Here is a 22,644-nt window from a genome sequence, read left to right on the forward strand (position 1 = left end):
CACTACTACTTACTGAAGTGGGTAGGGTAAAAAATAGTGTTTGAACTAATATGAATAACTTTGTATGATAAACTGGATTGGACAATTAGTAACAATTTTTCGAAAAATTTTCTCTGTTTTAAATTTCCATGAAAATATTCTCATTTCACTCAGTGATAAGAATATTCCAGAAACACATCCCAAATTAGTAACCATAACAGGTATTTATTAGCAGAAGAGGAATTCAGGTGTACACTAATACATTACAATGTAAACAGTAAAATTTTAGAACAGAAAACAGGAATTACTTCAGAAATCTTTGAAATGTTATCAGTTTCAAAAGAACAGAAAGTTATACTTTACCTCTACATACATTCCATTTAAAATCCAGTTTCATTTATTTCTACCTTTCCAAGAGTACTGTCATTCACACTTTGATCATTTCTCATTTACATTTCGGCCTTATGAATCAATATGGCTTGAAACCTGAAAATCTTCTGTTCATAAATAAAACATATTTACAATATACCTTGCATTTATAATAGATATTTTCTTAACTGTTCCTTTGAAACATTATGTCATGTTTTCTAATAAATGAAAAAATTTAATGTACAGTACATGTCAAATGTGTTCCTGCTAAGAACCAAATCTGTAACCACATATGACATATCTTTGCTGTGAAACTGTTCATGGCATAAGATATTCACATTTCAAAAAGCACCTGGAAAACAGAAGTAACCCTACCTGCAACAGCAACCAATAGCAATTTACTCAAATTCTGCATTGAGTAATTTGTTTTAATCCTCTACATTTACTAGAATTCTAGTTTGCCATTCTGCCTTGGAAATTCTTCAGCCCAAACATTAAAAGCACAGAGAATGCTACAGCATCCTATATTTGCCCTAACCCTAGGCTAACCCATAAAATTAATAATAAATACCATGGTTTTTTTTAATTAAATACAAAGAAAGTATTATAAAACTAACATAACTGTGCAAATATGCTGACTATAATAAATTTCAAAACTCCACCGTTACAAATTATACAAGCTTGAGCCCATCAAAATAGTAAAAGCATAAGATTATACACCTTAAAAACCATAAACATTTACTAGTAAGGAAAATAAATACTTCTCGAAGTCTGTTCAGTTTAAAGCTTTCCCGTACAGTTTTGTTTCCATTTAGCTTTGTATCCCTCATATTCTTAGTGGGGTTTCAAACATATGTACAGATACCCTTCATTTTTGGGAGGGGCTGTTCTAGTCACCTATAATACTCACTTTTGTTCTGCTACAATACCAAAAACTTGTTACATAAAGGTCATTTAAGAATGCTTTATGAACACTCAGAAGAAATAAAATATACTAAATTAATCAAAATGTAAACTAAACATTTCTCTCACAAATGGAGTATTTCTGTGCTTGTTTTCTTCACAGGTTGTGATTCCTAATTGTGAGACCATGGCAGCACATGAAGGAGGGTCTGTCATGTGGTTACTAAAGCTTCACTACATCATCTTTGGATAACTTATGTTATCACTTATTTTACCACAACAGTACTGTACTGTGGTGTAAATCCAGTTTTCTCCACATTTTTTATATTACTAGAATTGTTTCCTTAAATGGTTATAAATAAAAAATGACTAACTACAGAGGAGTTTGTCCTTGTTCATACTGCTAGTAAACCTATTTGCAGAGGTACAAAGAAAAGTAAAACCATTTTCGGAAGTAATGCATGCAATATAGTAGCACAGTAAATGATGGCAGATAAAGACCATCTACTCTTCCCAGTAAGGTGGCTATAGTACTGTACCTGCCACTCTGTGCAGATTACACCATTCTATGCCTTGTTTGAAGTATGAAGGTCATTTAAGATTTGCTGGGATTGCGTTCTGTTGTTAAACAGGAATCCTCTGTTTATCCCATGCCTTGTTGGATTTGTCACAGTTTTTATCCCCACCACCTCCACCAGGAGGGCATGCCAAGCATCCACCACCCTTTCCATGCCAAAGTATTTCCTGATATTATTGTCTACCTCCTGACAACTTCAATTCGTGTCCTCTAGTTCTATCACTTTCCCGTCTCTAAAAAAGAATTGTTTGCATATTAATACCTATGTTTACAGGCACCAACATTTTAAAATGATTGGGGTGCCTAACACAATGAAGAAGCTTACTCAATCTCAGCACTTACTGGCACAGAGCTGGCTTGTATGAACACATGTATCAAGAGTGAGGTTTTAAAGAAACCAGTGGGGCTGAAATACTGTAATTAAAAATTCAGAATAAAATAACAGGATGTAAAACAGATATAACACTATATTTCTAACTTCTAGTATCAATTGGGACTAAATATGGAGAGCAAGTACAGGTGCACCTGCATTGTTCTTTGTTTTGGGTTTGTTTGGTTGTTTAGTTTTTTTTTTTTTTGGCTTTTTTGATGCATGTGTCTTGTCTCCCTGCGATTTACGATATGACTGCAAGATAGATAGCTTCATCAGAATCTGGATCCTTGCCATCTTCGCTGGGCAGGGAATCACCACCACTTGGGGACCTGCAGCTCAAGTCCTCTACACCAGATTCTTGGTCACTGTTAGTAGAAATATCTGGATCAGAGCTTTTGTGGTGCTCCTGAGTCAGAATCACTGCAGAGAAGTCTTCTTGTGAAGGGCTGCAGGAAGGGAAAGTCTTCAGATTGCCATGGTAATCCTGGGGTGTATTGGCTAGTAGGTTGTCAGATGTAGAAAGTCCTAAATGTTTGCTTGCATTTTCAGTCTTAAATTCCACTTTGGTATTATTTGACTGCAGCATTCTAAACTTTCTTAATTTCTGCAAAAATAAAAGCCATCCAGAAATGAGATAAGACCTTAAAAGGTATTTTAAAAATGCAGCCATGCACCTGGAACATTTTCAAATGGATCACTCTTTGGAAATATTTTATTAGAATTGTGTAATGATACTCTGAAGATGATACAGAGGTAGAGTTGTCCATAGCTGAAGGCTTTCAAGTAGACCAAATACAAGCAATCATTACCTTCAAATAACCCAGCTTTCTTTATTAACACAGCTTCCTTACAACCAGTGGCGTACCAGGGGGGGGCGGTAGGGGCGGTCCGCCCCTGGTGCACACCGCTGGGGGGGTGCCGCGGCGCGCGCCTGTCGGCTGCGAGTTCGAATCGCTACGCTAAATTCTCTCGTTCGCTGCAGCTCCCTCCAGGGCAGAGGGAGGGAGCTGCAGCGAATGAGAGAATTTAGCGTAGCGATTCGAACTCGCAGCCGAAAGGCGCGCACCGCGGCACCCCCCCCTAGCGGCGTGCACCCGGGGGGGTGTCATTTCGCCGGGGGGGTGGGGCGCATCGGCAATCCGCCCCGGGTGTCGTCGAGGCTAGGAACGCCACTGCTTACAACTCTGCATCACTTGAATTTAAAAAAAAAACACTACATGCAAGTTATTTTGATTTAGGTAATGACCATAGAACTAAGTGTTGTAAAACCTCTTTTAGGAATATGTCTGATAAAAATAAATGTACGAGCTCATAATAAATACTGCCCATGCAATATTTAACTTCTCTTTACAGTTAACCAGCAGCATAGGTTGCTACAATCAGTGGTGATGAAATGCTAGCTGCATACTGTGTAACATTAAACAATGCATCACCTTCAAAACAGCAAATGTTAAAAATAGAAAAGGGCTTGCAGAGCTAAATAAATACATTAGAAAACTTGTTAATATACCATTTTACAATATCATACATTTTTTGTGAATTTTTGAGAAAAGTAATACAATTTGTTCCACTAAATGTGAATAAATTACTAATTAGGGAAGAGGGTAACAGGTGTATAGAGCATACTACACCACAAGGGAGAGACACAGTCCCCATTATTGCTAATGTTCATAACTACAGAAGACACTGTAATATGAAAAGCATCTTGATTATACTATCAGAGTATACCACACTAGTATTTTTGTCACCAAACTAACTGGGTTTCTAGTATAGTGTCACCAATAGTATTGAAATTAAAGATTATAACCATTTATTTATTTAAAAATGTCTAATCCGCCTACAAGTAGGTGGCGTACAGGAAAAAAACATACATAATCATAAAATCATAAACAGAAGTCACTGATCATACCCAGTCCAGAATAAAGGTCTTAACCCTAAGTCTTCACAAACAGGTTTTTTGAAACCTTTAGCAAACTGTTTCAAACTGTTGCACAGCCTCAAATAATCAGGTAGAGCATTCCAAATCTGTGGGCCAGCAATCGAAAATGATGTTGCTCGAGTTACAGAATTACTCACTATATTTGATTTATCATTTGCAAGTAGCATAGAGTTTTCTGAGTGCAAGGCCCTCTGTGGGCGATACATAGAGATGGCCTGTTTAAAATATCATGGAATAGACACTGAATACAGCACATGATGAATCAATCGTGCAATCTTATACTGCACTCAAGAGGCGATTGGTAGCCAGTGCAGTGACTGGAGTACTGGTGATATGTTCAGTGGCAGCTGCATTCTGGATAGTCTGCAATGGCCGCATCCTGCATTTACTTATTGCCAGGTACGGAGCATTACAGAAGTCTATCTGAGAGATCACCAGACTCTGGACCATTGACCTGAAATCAGTTTTAGCCAACATTGGTTTAAGCCTGGCCAATAGATGTAACTGACAAAATGCAAACTTTACCACATTCAAAATTTGATCTTGCATTGATAACCGAGAGTCAAAAATCACCCTCAACACTCATTTTATCCCACACTGTTATCTCAATGTCACCTACCCTCACAGATTGACAACGGAGCAGCTTTTCATCCTATCCTAAAAACATGAATTCAGATTTAGATTTAGAGTCAACCTATTCTTCCGCAACCACAGCATTCATGAACACTTTCAATTTTTCACTCAACGTCCTTGTACAGGAAAAAAAAGAATTGAACATCATCTGAATAAATCCTGTGTTCCACACGCAAATCACAAAACACCTTGCCTAATGAAGCGGTGTAAATGTTAAATAACAAGGCAGAAAGGGCAGACCCCTGTGATACACCTCTTGATACTAAGATTACTTGGGAAACCTTCCACTCAAAACCTGTATAGAACGCCCTTTTTATGTTTAACAATTTTTATTGATGACCACACCAACAGTACAAAGCCACCGGAACATGTCAATCTCGAAGCATTTGTATATAACTCAGTGGAACATCACTTAAACAATTATCAGTACATACAGCCATCAAATTTTGTCATATAGCATTGTCCCTCCCTCCCCCCAACCCCTATTCTGTATTTATTTTAATAATAAAAGAAACTATTGTATTGATATTACATTCAATTGCAAATATAATCAATAAACAGTTACCTGATACAACTCTTCGTCTGTTTTTTCCGTTTTGTTTCTTATCATAATCTAATCTAGAATGTCATCAAAGGTTTCATTAAATGTTCCTTTCCCCCCCTTCCCCCCCCCCACCCCTCCCCCCCTGTACCTATACCATGTAATTCTATATCAACGTTAACCATGTAACATATAGAGCCATTTATCTTCCCCTACCTTCCTCTCCCATGAGTGTGTTCACCAATAAGCTGCGAGCTCTGCTTGATAAAGCCTGTATATATGGTTCCCAGACTTCCCAAAAGCGTTGTCTACTTCTAGGACTACAAGTCATAGCGCGTGCTTCCATTCGCACCAAGGTATGAAGCGAGCTCCTCCACTGCCAGTAGGAGGGCCCTATGTCTTGTGTCCAGTGTTGTAATATACATTGTTTCCCAACTATTAGTACCTTATAGATAAATATGTTTTCTTTATGTCGTAGTGTTGACCCTCTTCCTCTTACTCCAAGCACTACAGTTTTAGCCTCTAACCAAAGCTTCTTGTGCAGCACGGCTTCACAGTATTCCAGCACTGGACCCCAGAACTCTTGTATGACTGAACATCCCCAAAACATATGATACAGTGTTGCTCTCTGAAAATAACATTTACTACAATGTGTTTCTTGCAATCTACCTGCATAATAGGCCTGTATGGGGGACATATATGCCCTCAGAACAATTCTAAATTGTATCTCCCTATATCGGGCACTCACCACTTTATGTACTATCTCCTTTAGAGATTGGACTATATCTCCACTGCTGATCTCTACCTTTAAATCCTCAGACCATCGTCTTGCCACTGCTTCGTAACTACGATGCTTGGCTATCAAATTTAACTGTTTATATAGTAAGGATACCGTGGTCTGTTCTCTTCCCTGTGGTAAAAACAGATTCACCAGCATCTCATATATCCCTCTATCACATTTTTCCCTATGTAGTTTCTCAATATAGCTGTGGATCTGGCAGTAATCATACCATACCACATTCTCTACTCCCACCATGCCCTCTAAGGTTCCTCTTGATATAATCTTTCCCGTGTCCTGCATAACATCGGCCACTAGTACCACTCCCTCCTGTGCCCACTTGGCAAAGTTCGGGCACGTATTCCCTGGTTCGAATGCTCCATTCCCAACCAGTGGGAGGAGATCCGTACATCGTGGGTTTTTATTAAGTCTCCTCAATATGTACTGCCATATACTTCTCATTGGGTGCAATAAAACGTGATGTTTCCATTCCTTTGGTATCTTTGTACTCTCAACATGCATCATATAATAAGGGTGATATGGTCTAAACAGTGCACTCTCAATATTCCATTCCGTATGCTCTTCTGTTTCCATAATCCAATCTGCTAAGTGTCTAGCTAGACAAGCCCAATTATACTGTTTAATGTCAGGCAACCCCAATCCTCCCTCAGATCTTTTCCCATAGAGATATTCCAATTTAACTTTAGCCTTTTTCCCACTCCAACAGAATCTAGTCAACATTCCTCGAATCTTCTTTATATCTTTAGTCTGTATGACTAGTGGCAATTGTCTTAGTACATACAGCCATTTTGGGAAAAGTATCATTGCAAACAAACCCACTCGCCCGCTTAAAGTTAAGGGCAGTCCCTCCCATATTGCTAATCTATGCCGCGTATATTGCAGTAACTGGTCAATATTCTGTCTATATAAGCTACTCATATCACTTGTCAATGTTATGCCTAAGTATTTAAATTCTTTGTTCGCCCATCTCAATGGGAACCTACCCTCCCATTTCTCCTTTACCCGAGTTGTTGTGGGCAATCCCTCTGACTTTTGAAAATTCAATTTAAATCCCGAAAAGGCCCCATATTCTTCAAAAACCTCCATCAATACCGGCAACGATCTCTCCGGTTTAGCTAGGTGAACCAAAAGGTCATCGGCGAACGCCGATATCTTAAATTCTCTGGTTCCCAGATTTATACCTTCAATCTCAGGGTTACTCATGATGTCTCTAATCAACGGGTCTAGCGTTATAGCAAACAGTAAGGGAGACAGAGGGCATCCCTGTCTGGTACCTCTATTAATTACAAAATTTCGAGAGTACGCTCCGTTAACCAGCACTCTCGCCATAGGATTCTTATATAATATAGATATTGCTTGTGTAAAGTACCCTTCAAATCCGTACGCTCTTAGTGAAGCAAACAAGAACTCCCACTCTACTCGATCAAACGCCTTTTCGGCGTCGAAACTGATCAATAAGGATTCTCCACCCCCTCTGCGCACATTCTCTATTGATGCCAGTATCAGTCTAATATTTTTCCCACTCTGTCTCCCCTGTATAAATCCCACCTGAGGGGTCGCCACTATGCTTGGTAGCACTTTTGCCAATCTTGAGGCCAGAATTTTAGCTAGCAACTTAGCTTCATAACTAATCAGTGAGATTGGTCTATATGAGTCTGGTATGGTCGGATCTCTCTCAGGTTTTGGGAACACCACAATATCCGCTAATCGCAGAGATCGTGGAAGTTCACCTAATTCGACTGATCTATTAAAGAACTTTGTTAACGGGCCTCCTATGTCCTGCATTAGAATTTTATAGAATTCAGCCCTATAGCCATCTGGTCCCGCCGCTTTATGCAAGGCACTGGCTTTAATTTCTTTGAGGACCTCCTCCGTCTCAATCGGTTTATTTAGCTCCCTCTGCTGTTGTTCTGAGATCTTCGTCTTATTAATATTTTCTAAATATATATCAGGGTCTAGATCATCGTCATCATTTTTGGCATATAGCCTGGCGTAATAATCTTTAAATACATCTCTTATCTCTGTGTCATTATGCACTAGGTTCCCCCTCTGTGTCTTGATCCCCAACACTCTCCTCTGCCCCTTCATCTTCCTCACCAGCCCTGCCATGAGTTTCCCGGGTTTATTCCCAAATCTATGCAATTGATATTTATAATATTCAACAGATTTTCTGGCTCGCTGATGTATCAGTTCATTTAAATTTACCTGAGTAGCTAATAGTTGCTCTCGGATATGATTTGCTACCCCTTGTCCGTATGCCCTCCTCAATTGCACCAACTGCTCCCCCAATCTAATGATCTCTCGATCTCTTTGTTTTTTCTTTCTGACACTGTATGCTATGATCTCACCTCTTAACACAGCTTTCCCAGCCTCCCAGAACAATATTGATGTATCCCTATGTGACTCATTATTTAGTTCATATTCTTCCCACTTTCTCCTAATAAATTGCCTAAAATCCTGATCATAATACAGATCTAAGGGGAATATCCATCTGAACTCTCTGCTTTGCGAATTCAGATCTTTAAACTCAATCGATATTGCCGCATGATCCGAAATTATCGTGGGATCTATTGTTGCCTCTAAGATGTCTGCAAAGCTGTCTTCATCTATCAATATGTAGTCTATTCGCGATTGCGTGTGGTGAGCTCTAGAATAGTGCGTAAAATCTTTAGTAGTAGGGTTAAGAACCCGCCACACATCAACCACTCCCACAGCCCCACATATCAAATTGATACCTTTATCTATCCCTCCCATCGCACCTGCTATATGATGTGATTTATCTATGGTGGGATCAGCTACTACATTGAAATCACCCCCAATTATCTTCTTCGACACATTAAATTGCTGTATCTTGCCTATAAGAGAATGGAAGAATTTCTTACTATACACATTAGGGGCATATATGTTGCTAATGAGGTAGGTAGTGTTATTCACCTTGACCTGTGCCAGAATATATCTCCCTTCGGCATCCATACATGTCTGTCCCACCTCGACCTGGAGTGATTTATGGAACAATATCACTACCCCAGCCTTCTTTCCCACCGCTGGGGTCTCCAGTACTGTTCCCACCCACCAGGTTTTAAGCTTAAGGTGCTCCTGAGACGTCAGATGTGTCTCCTGGAGAAGTGCTATATCCGCTCTTTTCTTTTTAAGACTATGTAATATTTTCTTTCTCTTAATGGGAGATGATATACCCCCCACATTCCAAGAGTATATCCTTAATCCCATCAGTCTCCTAAGTCTCGCTTATGCATCCGCCACTGTTCCACATTCACATAAGAGCAGTCGCGGTGTCCCAGCAGCACCACTCCCGCTGTTTGTACAAGCAGCCACTCCTCATTCAACTCACTCATATTTCTCTTCTGACTCCATATGTCTAATTGAGGTTCTGTTTAGAACGCCCTTTTAAAAACAATGCAAATCAGCTCCAAACCACCCCGTCTACCCCAAACCCTCTCAATTTATCTAATAAGTAGTCAACATCCACTGTATCAAAGGCTGATGATACATCTAACAAGACAACACAAAATCTCAAACCCTTATCCATTCCCTGTCTGATCACATCTACAGACGACAGCAACAGTGTTTCAACCCCATGTCCTGTTCAAAATCCATATTGGTGGTTCTCCAAACACCCTGCAACATCAACAAATGCCATCAATCAATGTAAACCCACCTTCTCCAGTATCTTCAAAACTGCAGGCACCACAGAGATTGGCCTGTAGTTTCCCAAAACTGTACCATCCAAGGACTAAAATGGTTTACCACTGAAACTTTACATTTTTCCTGAACACAACCCAAACTCAGAGACTTACTCACAATCAAAGTCAACACAGGCAATACTGCTGTAGCCAAACCCATCAACATAACAGTAGAACAAGAATCCACTAAAGACATTCTGGGAGTTAAAGAGCAAACAATACCAGCAACATGATGGCCGCTAACTAGGAAGGAAGGGATCCAGCTAGCTCCTGGGACCCTTACCGGATAAAGTAAAAAAAAAATCCAGCACTACATGGGTGCAAGAAGCTGCTACTGAAACTCCCAAAAGGAGAAGTACAAAGGCAGTTACAGATCCCAGCTGAAATCATTGGAATGTTCAATTCCGCCCACTGAAAAAAAAAGACGTGCCTCCAGGGCTAGAGATACACTCTTTGTTCCTCCTTGTCTGTTGATGTAAGACACGGATGTGGCATTGTCCGAGACCATGCACACCGGCCTCCCGCGAAGAAGAGGCGCAAAGACTAGTAGACCTTTCTGGACAGCTTAAGTTCCAATCTGTTGATGGACCAGGAAGTCCCCACTCTCGACCAGCGGCCTTCTACAGAGTGGTGGAGATAATGGGCTCCCCATCTAAACAGCCTGGCAATGGAGGTGAGAACACACCAACAGGGAGTCTGTAAAGCCACCAAATCGGACTCCGTCTAGCTTGAGACGTTTAAGGCACTAGCTGGTTGTAAGTTCCCAAGACCAGAGACCACCAGCTCAACAGGAACAATTGTAGGGGCCACATGTGGAACTTCACCCAAGGCAGAACATCCAAAGTTGCCGCCACAGAACTAAGAACCTGAGCATAATTCCACGCCTGTGGGCAGGGAAGAGAGAGACACTTGAGAATCTTGAGCTGATGATGCTGAGGCAGGAAAACTTTCACCGCCTGGGTACTGAAGCACACTCCCACAAATTCTGTGTCCGGGTGGGGGTGAGATGACTCTTGCTGTAATTCACCACCCAACCCAGCGCAGAAAAAAGAGACAGGACTGTGTGTATTGAGAAGGCTCTCTTAATAAGAAGGCACCCGAATTAGCCAATCATCCAGGTAAGGATGTACCTGGATCCCTTGCCAGTGAAGAAAGGCTGCCACCACCATCATAACTTTTGAAAATGTGCAAGGTGCAGTGGCGAAGCCAAAAGGCATGGCCCTGAATTGCAAATGATCTCCCAGGATCGCACACCGGTGAAATTTCCTGTGAGGAGGCCAAATTGGCATATGAAAATAAGCCTCCTTGAAGTCCAAAGAGCTGAGAAACATGCCTGGCTGGACTGCAGCTATGACAGAACAAAGTCTCCATGCAGAAGTGCAGCACTCAAAGACTTGATCACGCTTCTGAGATCCAGAACCGGGCAAACAGAGTCTTCTTTCTTTGGGACGACAAAATAGGAATATCAACCCTTGCCCCTCTATGCCGGAGGAACTGGCTGAATGGTCCCCAGTCGCCTTAAAGAGGTTAAGGTAGATAACATTGTCCAACTTTTTGCAGAGCTGCCATAAGGGGACAGCATGAAAAGATCTCCGAGTGGCTTTGAAAATTCTAGCTTGTAGCCATGGAGAATGATATCAAGGACCCAATGACTGTAGTAATTGTGGTCCACTCCTTGTGAAAACAGGAAAAACGCCCACCTATGTCTATGTACAAGGAGTGAACCTTGACCCTGTCATTGCGAGGGATGAAAAAGAGGGAGACGTTCTTGAGGAAGCGTAAAAGGGCTTCTTGCCTCCTCGAAAGGAAGACTTGAGTCTGAGGAAAGCGAGATTTTTGAGCAGAAGCACTAGCCTTCCACTCTTCTCGAAAATGAGACTTAGCCAACCGGAGATGAGGCTTAGGCTTGTCCTCAGGTAGCCACTGGACCTTGGAATTTCCCGTCTTTAACAATCTTCTCCAAATCTGCACCAAAGAGTAGTTTCCCGCCGAAAGGGCAACTTTGCCAGTCGAGATTTGGATGCCACATCAGCAGCCCAATGAATCAACCATAGCCAACATCGCACCAAAACAGTGAAGGCCTTACTCTTAGCTGACGCTTGGAGAATATCATAAAAAGCGTCTGACAAATAGGACAACCCCGCTTCTAGGCTAAGGAGAAAGTTTGGAGGCAAGTCCAACATGGACAATTGTTGAATCCACGATAATCCAAAATATAGAACAGGAAAAGTTCTCTACGATGACGAATCACAGAAGGCAAAAGTAGAGACTAATAGACGATTCACCACTGGAGACGTGAGTCTAACAGTCTTTATTATATCAGAGATAACGACCCGACACAGGCCGTGTTTCGATGCTAAAAAGCGTCTGCATCAGGGGTCAATAAATACACTACAAATCAAAACATATAACATATAAATAATGCCAATAAAAACATATATGCACATCCATATAGAGATATGAAAATTCAATAGACACTGATTTTCTGATCAGAGGTCAATATGCTCAAATATGCTTAATAACCATTAAAACAGCATACATATATTCAAAAGATTTAAAAAGTTTTTGGCTTCTGCTAATATAAATCAAAAAATATGAAAATATAAATATTATGTGTATTCCAGGTATATATATATAATTTTGGACATATATGCCAGCTAAAATATGATGTATAAATGGTTGTTAGAAAAAATGAAATAGGGTAATTAATATTAAATGCATGTGCACTTTTATATATTAGTATCATGCAATGACAATATACTAAAAACAAAACCTCATGCTTACCCAAGTAATGAATGCTTAACGAAGAGTCCTACTTGTATATGTGTTGTCAACTCACTGATCACGTAGCACTGCAAGCCACGAATGAGAACATGATGGGTTTAAAAACAAACATCTAATAACAAAGTATCCATGTAATACTTGAAGAGTTACAAGGGATTAATTGAACCAGCAGAGAAAGTGAAAATAAAACCAAACGCTGACTGAATGTGTATCACCTAGCACTACAAGCCAGGAATGAGAACATGATAGGTTTAAAAACAAACATCTGGTAATAAAGTATCCATGTAATACTTGAAGAGTTACAAGGGATTAATTGAACCAGCAGAGAAAGTGAAAGTGAAACCAAACGCTGACTGAATGTGTATCACCTAGCACTGCAAGCCAGGAATGAGAACATAATGGGTTTAAAAACAAACACCTGATAACAAAGTATCCATGTAACACTTGAAGAGTTAGGAGGGATTAATTAAACAAGCAGAGAAAGTGAAAGTGAAACCAAACGCTGACTGAATGTGTATCACCTAGCACTACAAGCCCTGAATAAAGTATAATCTTAATAGGTTTAAAAACAAACCTTTGGCAACATGGTATCCATATGATACTAAAAAAGTAGATAGAACCGGCAGAGAAAGTAAAAGGGAACCAAACGTTGGCTGAAAATGTATCAACATAATGCTGGGCAGGGAGGGAAAGAGAAACTACATAAAAAAGGGGAATCTAAAAGTAAATACATAGCCAAATAAATTCAACAGTGCAAACAAAGGTTGGGACAAAAAATGCTGCCAAAACAAGCAAGTCAGAAAAATATAAATAATGAACTAAACTAAATGAGGATAATAGAGAGACATCACAATCAAGCACTGGGAGGAGAAGAAAAAAGTGCTTACCCAAACAGAATATGCTGGATACAAACTATCAGAGCAAATGGTGATGACGGCAAAGTAGTGAGAATATATAGCATGCTGGGAGGAAAAGGGGGTGGTCCCATCCGACCCATGCCGGAAGTATCCTATGTGGTGAAAGTCAATGTGAGCAGCTGCTGTGGTCTGAGAAAATGATGTCACATAATGCGTTTAATGAAACAATACAGAAACAGATGGAAATACAAGGGTAAATTAAACCAGCGTAAAAAAACAAATATGACAAAAAGGAATTAGAAAAAATGAAAAGGGAGGTAAACAAACAATCAAGCTCCCGATTGGAACATTCCTATTTTTAAATGGAAACCAAAATAGAAGCAAAAAACTTTCATAAAAGTAATGTGAACAAATATACAGAATGGTGTGCATCTTTATACAGGTAAATAAATATATAATAATAAAAAGATTTAGATAAAAAGATTTATATGATCACAATTCTATCTCTACTTCAACATGGTCTTATAAAAAAGACCTTTCACCTCCTGAGAGCCTGTCTTTCGCTTCCTTTGTCCGGGAGATGTCTACGGCCATCCCCTTCCCGGTGGTTGTGGAGGACGAGCCCAGGGCTGAAATGTTTGAGCTCCTGGACTATCCTTCTCCACCTAAGGAAGCGTCCACAGTACCCATGCATCATGTCCTCAAAAAGACATTGCTGGCGAACTGGACCAAGCCTCTAAGTAATCCCCACATTCCCAAGAAGATCGAGTCCCAGTACCGGATCCATGGGGACCCAGAGCTGATGCGCACTCAGTTGCCTCATGACTCTGGAGTTGTGGATTTGGCCCTAAAGAAGGCCAAGAGTTCTAGGGAGCATGCTTCGGCGCCCCCGGGCAAAGACTCTAGAACCTTGGACTCCTTTGGCAGGAAGGCCTACCATTCTTCTATGCTCGTGGCCAAGATTCAGTCCTACCAGCTCTACACGAGCATACACATGCGGAACAATGTGCGGCAGTTGGCGGGCTTGGTGGACAAGCTCCCCCCTGAGCAAGCCAAGCCATTTCAGGAGGTGGTCAGGCAGCTGAAGGCGTGCAGAAAATTCCTGGCCAGAGGGGTGTATGACACCTTTGATGTTGCGTCCAGGGCCGCTGCTCAAGGTGTGGTGATGCGCAGACTCTCATGGCTGCGTGCCTCCGACCTGGAGAATAGAATCCAGCAGCGGATTGCGGACTCGCCTTACCGTGCGGATAATATTTTTGGAGAAAAAGTCGAGCAGGTGGTAGAGCAGCTCCACCAGCGGGACACCGCATTCGACAAGTTCTCCCGCCGGCAGCCTTCAGCCTCTACCTCTACAGGTAGAAGATTTTTTGGGGGAAGGAAGACTGTTCTCTACTCTTCTGGTAAGCATAGGTACAATCCTCCTTCTTGACAGCCTGCGGCCCAGGCTAAGCCCCAGCGCGCTCGCTCTCGTCAGCAGCGTGCGCCTCAGCAAGGCCCCTCGGCTCCCCAGCAAAAGCAAGGGACGAGCTTTTGACTGGCTCCAGCAGAGCATAGCCGACATCCAAGTGTCAGTGCCGGGCGACCTGCCAGTCGGAGGGAGGTTGAAAGCTTTTCACCAAAGGTGGCCTCTCAAAACCTCCGATCAGTGGGTTCTCCAAATAGTCCGGCAAGGATACACCCTCAATTTGGCCTCAAAACCTCCAAATTGTCCACCGGGAGCTCAGTCTTACAGCTTCCAGCACAAGCAGGTACTTGCAGAGGAACTCTCCGCCCTTCTCAGCGCCAATGCGGTCGAGCCCGTGCCATCCGGGCAAGAAGGGCTGGGATTCTATTCCAGGTACTTCCTTGTGGAAAAGAAAACGGGGGGATGCGTCCCATCCTAGACCTAAGGGCCCTGAACAAATATCTGGACAAAGAAAAGTTCAGGATGCTTTCCCTGGGCACCCTTCTCCCCATGATTCAGGAAAACGATTGGCTATGCTCTCTGGACTTGAAGGACACCTACACGCACATCCCGATACTGCCAGCTCACAGACAGTATCTGCGATTTCAGCTGGGCACACGTCACTTCCAGTACTGTGTGCTATCCTTTGGGCTCGCCTCTGCGCCCAGACTGTTCACGAAGTGCTTGGCTGTAGTAGCAGCGGCACTTCGCAGACTGGGGGTACACGTGTTCCTTACCATCTGGTGAGAAAGGGGGGCTAGAGGGGTTTAGAACAATATATAAATGAGAACAGAAGCAGCTTACGGGAGAGCCAAGAGAGAAAGAGAGACAAGACACAGAGAGCCAAGAGAAGGAGAGGGCTAGCGCTGATGTTCTACTTTGCTGGCAAATAAAGAAGACTTTTCTCTCATTCTGGTGTGTGGTATTTGACTCCTGAAGTACCATAGATTCTGCTAACAATAGTGGTAATTCCTGCATCAATTTCTGGTGTCAAAAGTGGGATCCGAACCCTGCATCAATTTCTGGTGCCCAACGTGGGGCCCGAAAAGAACTGACTGAGGAACACTGACCGGGTATGTATTTTGTATTCTGTATTCTGTATTGTAATTCTAGAAAACTGTATACCGGCCCCTCAAAAGTTGAGGGAAGGGGAGTCTGATCAACTCTCAGCGAAGGCCTTAGTACCTTCTAGTCTAGTGGGGACTAGCAGGGAAACCGTCAGAGCTTATCTGTATCCAAAAAATCTGAAATTGTTGGGTGGGATTTTTTGTACAGTGTGTGTGTGATGTATGAATGTTAAATGAGTGTGGACTTCTTATAGCTGCGGTTCCAGTTAACGCGAGTTCAACTGGCCAGCGACGGAAGGAAGCGATTGTTGTTTGTCTACCTTGTGTCTCGGGACGTGTGGACCCCTTACCACACTTCAAACAAAAAAAAATTTTTCCCTTCCTTTCTGTGTGTTGTAACTGTAAGCATTATGGGGGGGGACATCGTCTAGTCAAACTGGTACTCCCCTAGATTGTATGCTTAAGAATTTTAAGAAAGGATTTTTAGTTAATGATTATGGACAGACTTTAAGCTTAAGTACTCTAAGAACCTTGTGTGAAGTTGAGTGGCCATCTATGGGAGTGGGGTGGCCCCTTGGTGGCAGCTTAGATATTGAAGTAATTCGGAAGGTCTACAGCATAGTTGTAGGAGAACCAGGATATCCTGAACAGCTCCCCCATATAGATTCCTGGGACAGCCTTGTCACTGACCCTCCCTCTTGGTTAAAAACTTATATGGGATTCCCTGTAAAGTTCATGCTGGGCCGCGTTCAAAGAAAGATTATTAGAAAATCTAAACTGGAGAAGGGAAAGAGCCCCAGGAAGCCTACCACCCAATCGGTGGCTTCCGCCCCTACCCTGTCCGAGAAACCCATACTCTCTGATGACCCCTCAGATCTTGAGCCACCACCTTATGGCCCATTGTTGGGGTTCCGCTCCACTCCCAGAGATCCACGGCGTCTAGCCCAAGCCTCTCCGGCACAGGCTTCTCCGGTTAGTTCCACCCCTTCTGTGCAAACCCCACCACATCCTAGGTTGGACTTTTCAGCCAGCATCTACCCTCCTCTGCCACATCCTTCCCTGTTAACCTCCCATGACCCGCTTTGGGCCCCACTCCCTGACTCCTCAACTTCCGACAGCCCAGCCTCTCCCTCTAGTACCCCTTCCCACTCATCAGGGGCCCAGCATCCCTTTCAATGGACTGAATCACCTGTGATCACCTCTCAGCCTATGAGTACCCCTCCCCATCCCTCAGGGGTTCAACACACCTCCCCTGAATGGGTTAGATCCGCTGCAATCACCTTTGAGCATGATAAGGGGGTAGCTCCTCGCTCTACCTCAGGTTGTATTCCCACCTCCTCGAGAGCTCTGCCCCTCCGTCAGGTAACCACCACTCAACCGGATCCTAATAATCAGGGTCAGGTTATACAGGCACAGGCCTACCAGTATGTACCCTTCACAACCACTGATCTCCTAAATTGGAAGACGCATTACCCCTCTTATACTGAAAAGCCTCAGGCAGTGGTGGACCTAGTGGCTAGCATTATGGCCACCCATAACCCAACTTGGACTGATTGTCAACAGCTCCTCCTGACCCTCTTCACAACTGAGGAGAGGCGGAAGATTTTACAAAATGCTGAGGCCATCACGCGAGCGCGTGTCCCCGAGGGGACACTGGACCCAGAGGAATGGGTTAGAACTCGGTTCCCTCGCGCAGCTCCAGCTTGGGATTCAAATAACGGGCAGCACTATGAACTGTTGTCCGGCTATTGCCGGGACTTGTTGGAAGGTATGAAGAAAGGCGTAAAGAGGCCCATTAATCTGGCAAAGGTCTCTGAAATTCTCCAAGGGGCAACTGAATCCCCTGGGGCCTTTTTAGAGCGACTAATTGAAGCCTACAGAACATACACCCCATTCGACCCTGAGGCACTAGAAAACCAGAGAATGGTGAATAGTGCATTGGTGGCCCAGAGTATGCCAGATATCCGGAAGAAGCTGCAGCGTCAGGAGGGATTCGCAGGGATGAATACCACCCAGCTAATTGAGATTGCAACAAAGGTTTTCGTTAATAGGGATCAGGAGATGCGCCGAGAGGCTGACCAGAAGATGCAGAAGAAGGCCGACCTCTTGGCGGCAGCCATTACTAATTCCACCCTTAACCGAGGTCGACCTCCAGCCAATGGGAAGCCGAAGTGGGACCCCGGACCGCTAGCCCGGCCTCGAGATTCCTTCAATCAATCCCGGCCACGGGGGGAGAATCCCAGACCACGATTGGAGAGGGACCAGTGCGCCTACTGCAAGGAAAGAGGGCACTGGAAAGATGAATGCCCCCAGAAGCGCCAGGGACCGAGAAGGGGACCAGGAGATCGAGGAAGCCGAGGCCGAGTTCGAGAGGGAAGGTATGAGCCTTCTGAATCTGACATCATTGGGATAGCCGAGATGGCAGAATGGGATGAATAGGACAGACCGAGTTCCTACAAACTGGGCTCCCAGGAACCCATGGTCAAGCTAACCATAGGGAGCCGCTCAATTCCATTCATGATTGATACAGGAGCTGAACACTCTGTTGTGACAGAGCGATTAGCGCCTGTGTCTGGAAAAACTGTCCGAGTGGTGGGAGCCACGGGGGTGCAGGACCGGAGGCCCTTCCTGACGACCCGTAGATGCCAATTAGGCTCACACACAGTCACTCATGAATTCCTGTATATATGCCAGACTGTCCAATCCCTTTGTTAGGCCGGGACCTGCTGTCCAAGCTTAGGGCCCAAATTTCCTTTGACTCTGATGGCCAGACTTCGGTCTCCTTTCGGCCCCCGACATCCAGCCCTAAGGGCATATTGAGTTTCTGTTGCCCCTTGAAGAAGAATGGCGGCTGTATCAGTCGCATGAACAAGTTGACCTACCCCTGGCCGACAGCTTCCAGGTCAATGGGGTATGGGCAGAAGATAATCCCCCAGGGTTGGCCCAAAATATTCCCCCTGTTCATGTAGACTTACTTCCGAGTGCCCGGCCAATCCGTCTTCGCCAATACCCAATTCCCCGAAAGGCTCTGGAAGGGATTCAAGCACATCTGAATCGTCTGTTATCCCATGGAATTATTCGACCTTGCCAGTCTCCATGGAATACGCCACTGTTGCCAGTCCAGAAGCCAGGGACTGAGGACTACCGGCCAGTCCAAGACTTACGAGTGGTCAACAAATCCACTATTTCATTACACCCTGTAGTGCCTAATCCATATGTCCTGCTTGGATTGATACCTTCTGGAGCTACCCATTTCACAACACTGGACCTAAAAGATGCCTTCTTTTGTATTCGGGTGGCCCCCGCCAGTCAACTGCTTTTCGCCTTTCAATGGGAAAACCCAGTAACAGGACGGAAGCTTCAGTATACATGGACCCGCCTGCCACAGGGGTTCAAGAACTCCCCTACCATTTTTGGGACTGCCCTAGAACAAGACCTTAAGACTTTTAAATCTGAGCCTTCCAGGCGAGTTTTACTCCAGTATGTAGATGACCTCCTGATTGCAGCAGTGACCCAGGAAGAGTGTGTCGAGGCTACCAGAGAATTGCTGGAGTTACTCTTGGATGCGGGCTATAAGGTCTCATGCTCGAAGGCCCAACTCTGTCAGTCAGAAGTGAAGTATCTGGGCTTCTGCATTTCCCAGGGAAGTTGGAGACTGGATGTCAGTAGGAAGCAAGCGGTTGCTGCAATTCCCCAACCCAAGTCCAGAAGGGAAGTTAGGGAATTTCTGGGAGCAGCCGGATTCTGCAGAATTTGGATTCCGAATTGTGCACTGATGGCGAAACCCCTTTACCAGGCCACAAAGGGGGGTGAAAAGGAACCATTTGAATGGGGACCTACTGCTCAACAATCCTTCATCGCCATAAAGAAAGCCCTACTCCAAGCCCCTGCGTTAGGCCTTCCTGATGTGGAGAAACCTTTCTCACTGTATGTCCACGAGCGACAGGGGGTTGCTCTGGGTGTGCTGACCCAGATGATGGGATCCTGGCAGAGGCCTGTTGCATACCTGTCTAAACAGCTGGATGGAGTGGCTAAAGGATGGCCAGCCTGCCTGAGGGCCATTGCAGCAACAGCCTTACTGGTCCAGGAAGCTGACAAGTTGACCTTGGGGCAAGAACTGGTTGTCAAAGTCCCCCACGCAGTTCTCACCCTCATGGAGTACAAGGGCAACCACTGGTTTACAAATAGCCGCATGGTTAAGTACCAAGCCAGCTTATGTGAGAATCCACGGATACACCTGGAAACAGTGGCTACATTCAATCCCGCCACTCTTTTGCCAGCATCTGAGGGACCACCGGATCATGACTGTATCCAAACCATGGATGAAGTGTACTCCAGTCGACCAGATCTCAAAGATGTTCCTTTGAGGGACCCAGATGTAATTTATTTCACAGATGGAAGCAGTTACGTGGAGAACTCCAAGCGATTGGCAGGCTATGCTGTGGTGACAGAGGACAAGGTGATAGAAGCAAGGGCCCTGCCCCAAGGAACTTCAGCCCAGAAAGCAGAACTTGTGGCCCTCATACGAGCTCTGGAGCTAGCAGCAGGACTGGTGACCAACATTTATACTGATTCCAAGTATGCCTTCACAACTCTACACGCTCATGGAGCTTTGTATAAGGAAAAGGGACTCATAAATGCCGCAGGCAGTTGCTAGAGGCCGTTTGGGCCCCTAAAAAGGTAGCTGTCATTCACTGCCGGGGACACCAAAGGACAGATACTCCAGTGGCCCGAGGGAACCGCCATGCTGATCGGGTGGCCAAGGAAGCTGCTCGAGGACCCCCAGCAGCTACTGTGACCCCCCTGTTCCAAATTCGACTGCAAGAATGGACGCCTATGTACACCCAAACGGAAGAGAAATGGGCTCAAGAAGAAGGGGCAGTAAGGAGACCTGATGGTTGGTTACATCTCCCTGATACCAGAGTTCTGGTGCCACGCCACCTAGCTTGGCCTGTAGTGTCTCAAGCTCATGACCTGTCACACTTAGGGAAAACAGCACTAGCTCGCCTACTCAGTCGAGTAGTGGTCCTGGAAGGATTGGATAGTCTGGTTGCCACTGCCTCTGCCCGATGTACTCTCTGTGCCCAGAATAATGCTCGTCAGGGACCCCGTATTCCACCAGGAGTTCAGTCTAGAGGACTAACACCCTTTGAGTCCCTAGTCATAGACTTCACAGAAATGCCCAGGAGCGGTAGGCTCCGATACCTCTTGGTCATGGTCTGTACTTTCTCTGGTTGGGTGGAAGCATACCCTACAGTCACTGAGAAAGCCGCAGAAGTAGCTCGAGCCCTCCTTAGGGATGTCATTCCCAGGTATGGACTGCCCCTTGCCATTGGCTCAGATAATGGTCCCGCTTTTGTTGAAGCCACACTTCAGGCCCTGTCCCGCGCATTGCGCATTACCTGGAAATTGCATTGTGCCTACCGTCCCCAGAGTTCAGGGCAGGTTGAGCGGGCAAACAGAACCTTGAAAAATAGCCTAGCAAAGATTTGTCAGGAAACCCAACTGAAATGGCCACAGGCACTGCCACTAGCCCTCTTCCGCCTCCGATGCACCCCAACTAAAGGAACGGCCCTCTCTCCCTTTGAAATTGTGTATGGGAAGCCCCCAGCCATTTTGCAGGGAATTAAGGGAGACATAAGGACTCTAGGGTCTGCCCAGGTGCAGGAGCAGGTAGCCCTCTTGGCCCGGATAATTTCTGAGCTTCAGTCTTATGTGAGAGAAATAAACCCTGTCCCCTTTCAGGCTCAGGTACATCCCTTCCTGCCAGGGGATAGAGTTTGGGTGAAAGACTGGAGGCTCCAGCCCTTGGGGCCCCGGTGGAAAGGACCTTTTACTGTTTTGCTTTCTACCCCTACAGCTGTGAAGGTCGCAGGGATAACTCCATGGGTCCATTGGTCTCGAATCAAGTCTGCTGACCAGACTGAGCCCAGCATGAATCAGACGGAGCCTAAACAGTGGAGAGCAGAAAGTGATCCCGCGGAGCCATTGAAGCTGCACTTGACCCGAACCAGAGAATCTACTAGCTGAAGAGAAGGGTTAACTGCATACCGCAGGAGCTGCTGGAATTCGGCTTCATACTGAGACTCCTTCTTGCCCTGATTCTGGCTTTCCTGGAATTTGAGAGCTTGATCCTTGTCAGTTGAGGTTCTATCCCAACTGGTATAAGAACTCAAAGACTGAGAACACTATATTAGAGTAATCTGTGACTAGCACAGACTGTTGGGATGTATGGAGTTGGGATCACTATAGTTCCCAGAGTTCTGAGTTTTGATACTTAAATCTGTATAAGCTGATTTAAGTCTCAAAGGGGGGAATGAGGCAGTCCTGGAAATAGGAGATAGTTTAGATTTTAAATAATTTCTTGATAATTTAGATTCTGTCTTATAAGGAATTCTGATCTCTGCTTATTTTAAAATATGTTTTATTCTGTTTAATTTTTAATACTTTCTTTTAATAAGTTCTATTTCTCCCTGTAAAATATCTTTTCAATTCAGTGTTTACATCTTTGTCTGACTTTTCAAGTGAGACAGTTTAAGAGGTCATCATCTGGTTTCAATTATCCACATTCCTAGCTAGTTCTGTGTATGAAGCTAAAGGTGAAAGAGGTCAGGAAAAGTCAACTCTTTTCCTTGATTGATTATAGCTAAGTGTAGGACTGGCCCCTTAATGAATGTC

At 44.2% G+C, this 22,644-nt stretch overlaps 1 protein-coding gene across 1 annotated transcript in view; it reads right to left on the minus strand.

Annotated features, from left to right (window-relative positions):
* Positions 1–2,413: 2,413 nt before the first annotated feature.
* Positions 2,414–22,644, minus strand: part of MTMR7 (myotubularin related protein 7) — a 165,992-nt gene continuing 145,761 nt past the window's right edge. The window contains exon 14 of the mRNA XM_030192649.1: positions 2,414–2,805. Within this exon, the coding sequence (XP_030048509.1) occupies positions 2,443–2,805 (363 nt within the window). The 3' untranslated portion in view covers positions 2,414–2,442. The remainder of the gene's footprint in view (positions 2,806–22,644) is intronic.

Source organism: Microcaecilia unicolor, chromosome 2 (genome assembly GCF_901765095.1).
Source record: "Microcaecilia unicolor chromosome 2, aMicUni1.1, whole genome shotgun sequence".
NCBI classification, from domain to species: Eukaryota; Metazoa; Chordata; class Amphibia; order Gymnophiona; family Siphonopidae; genus Microcaecilia; species Microcaecilia unicolor.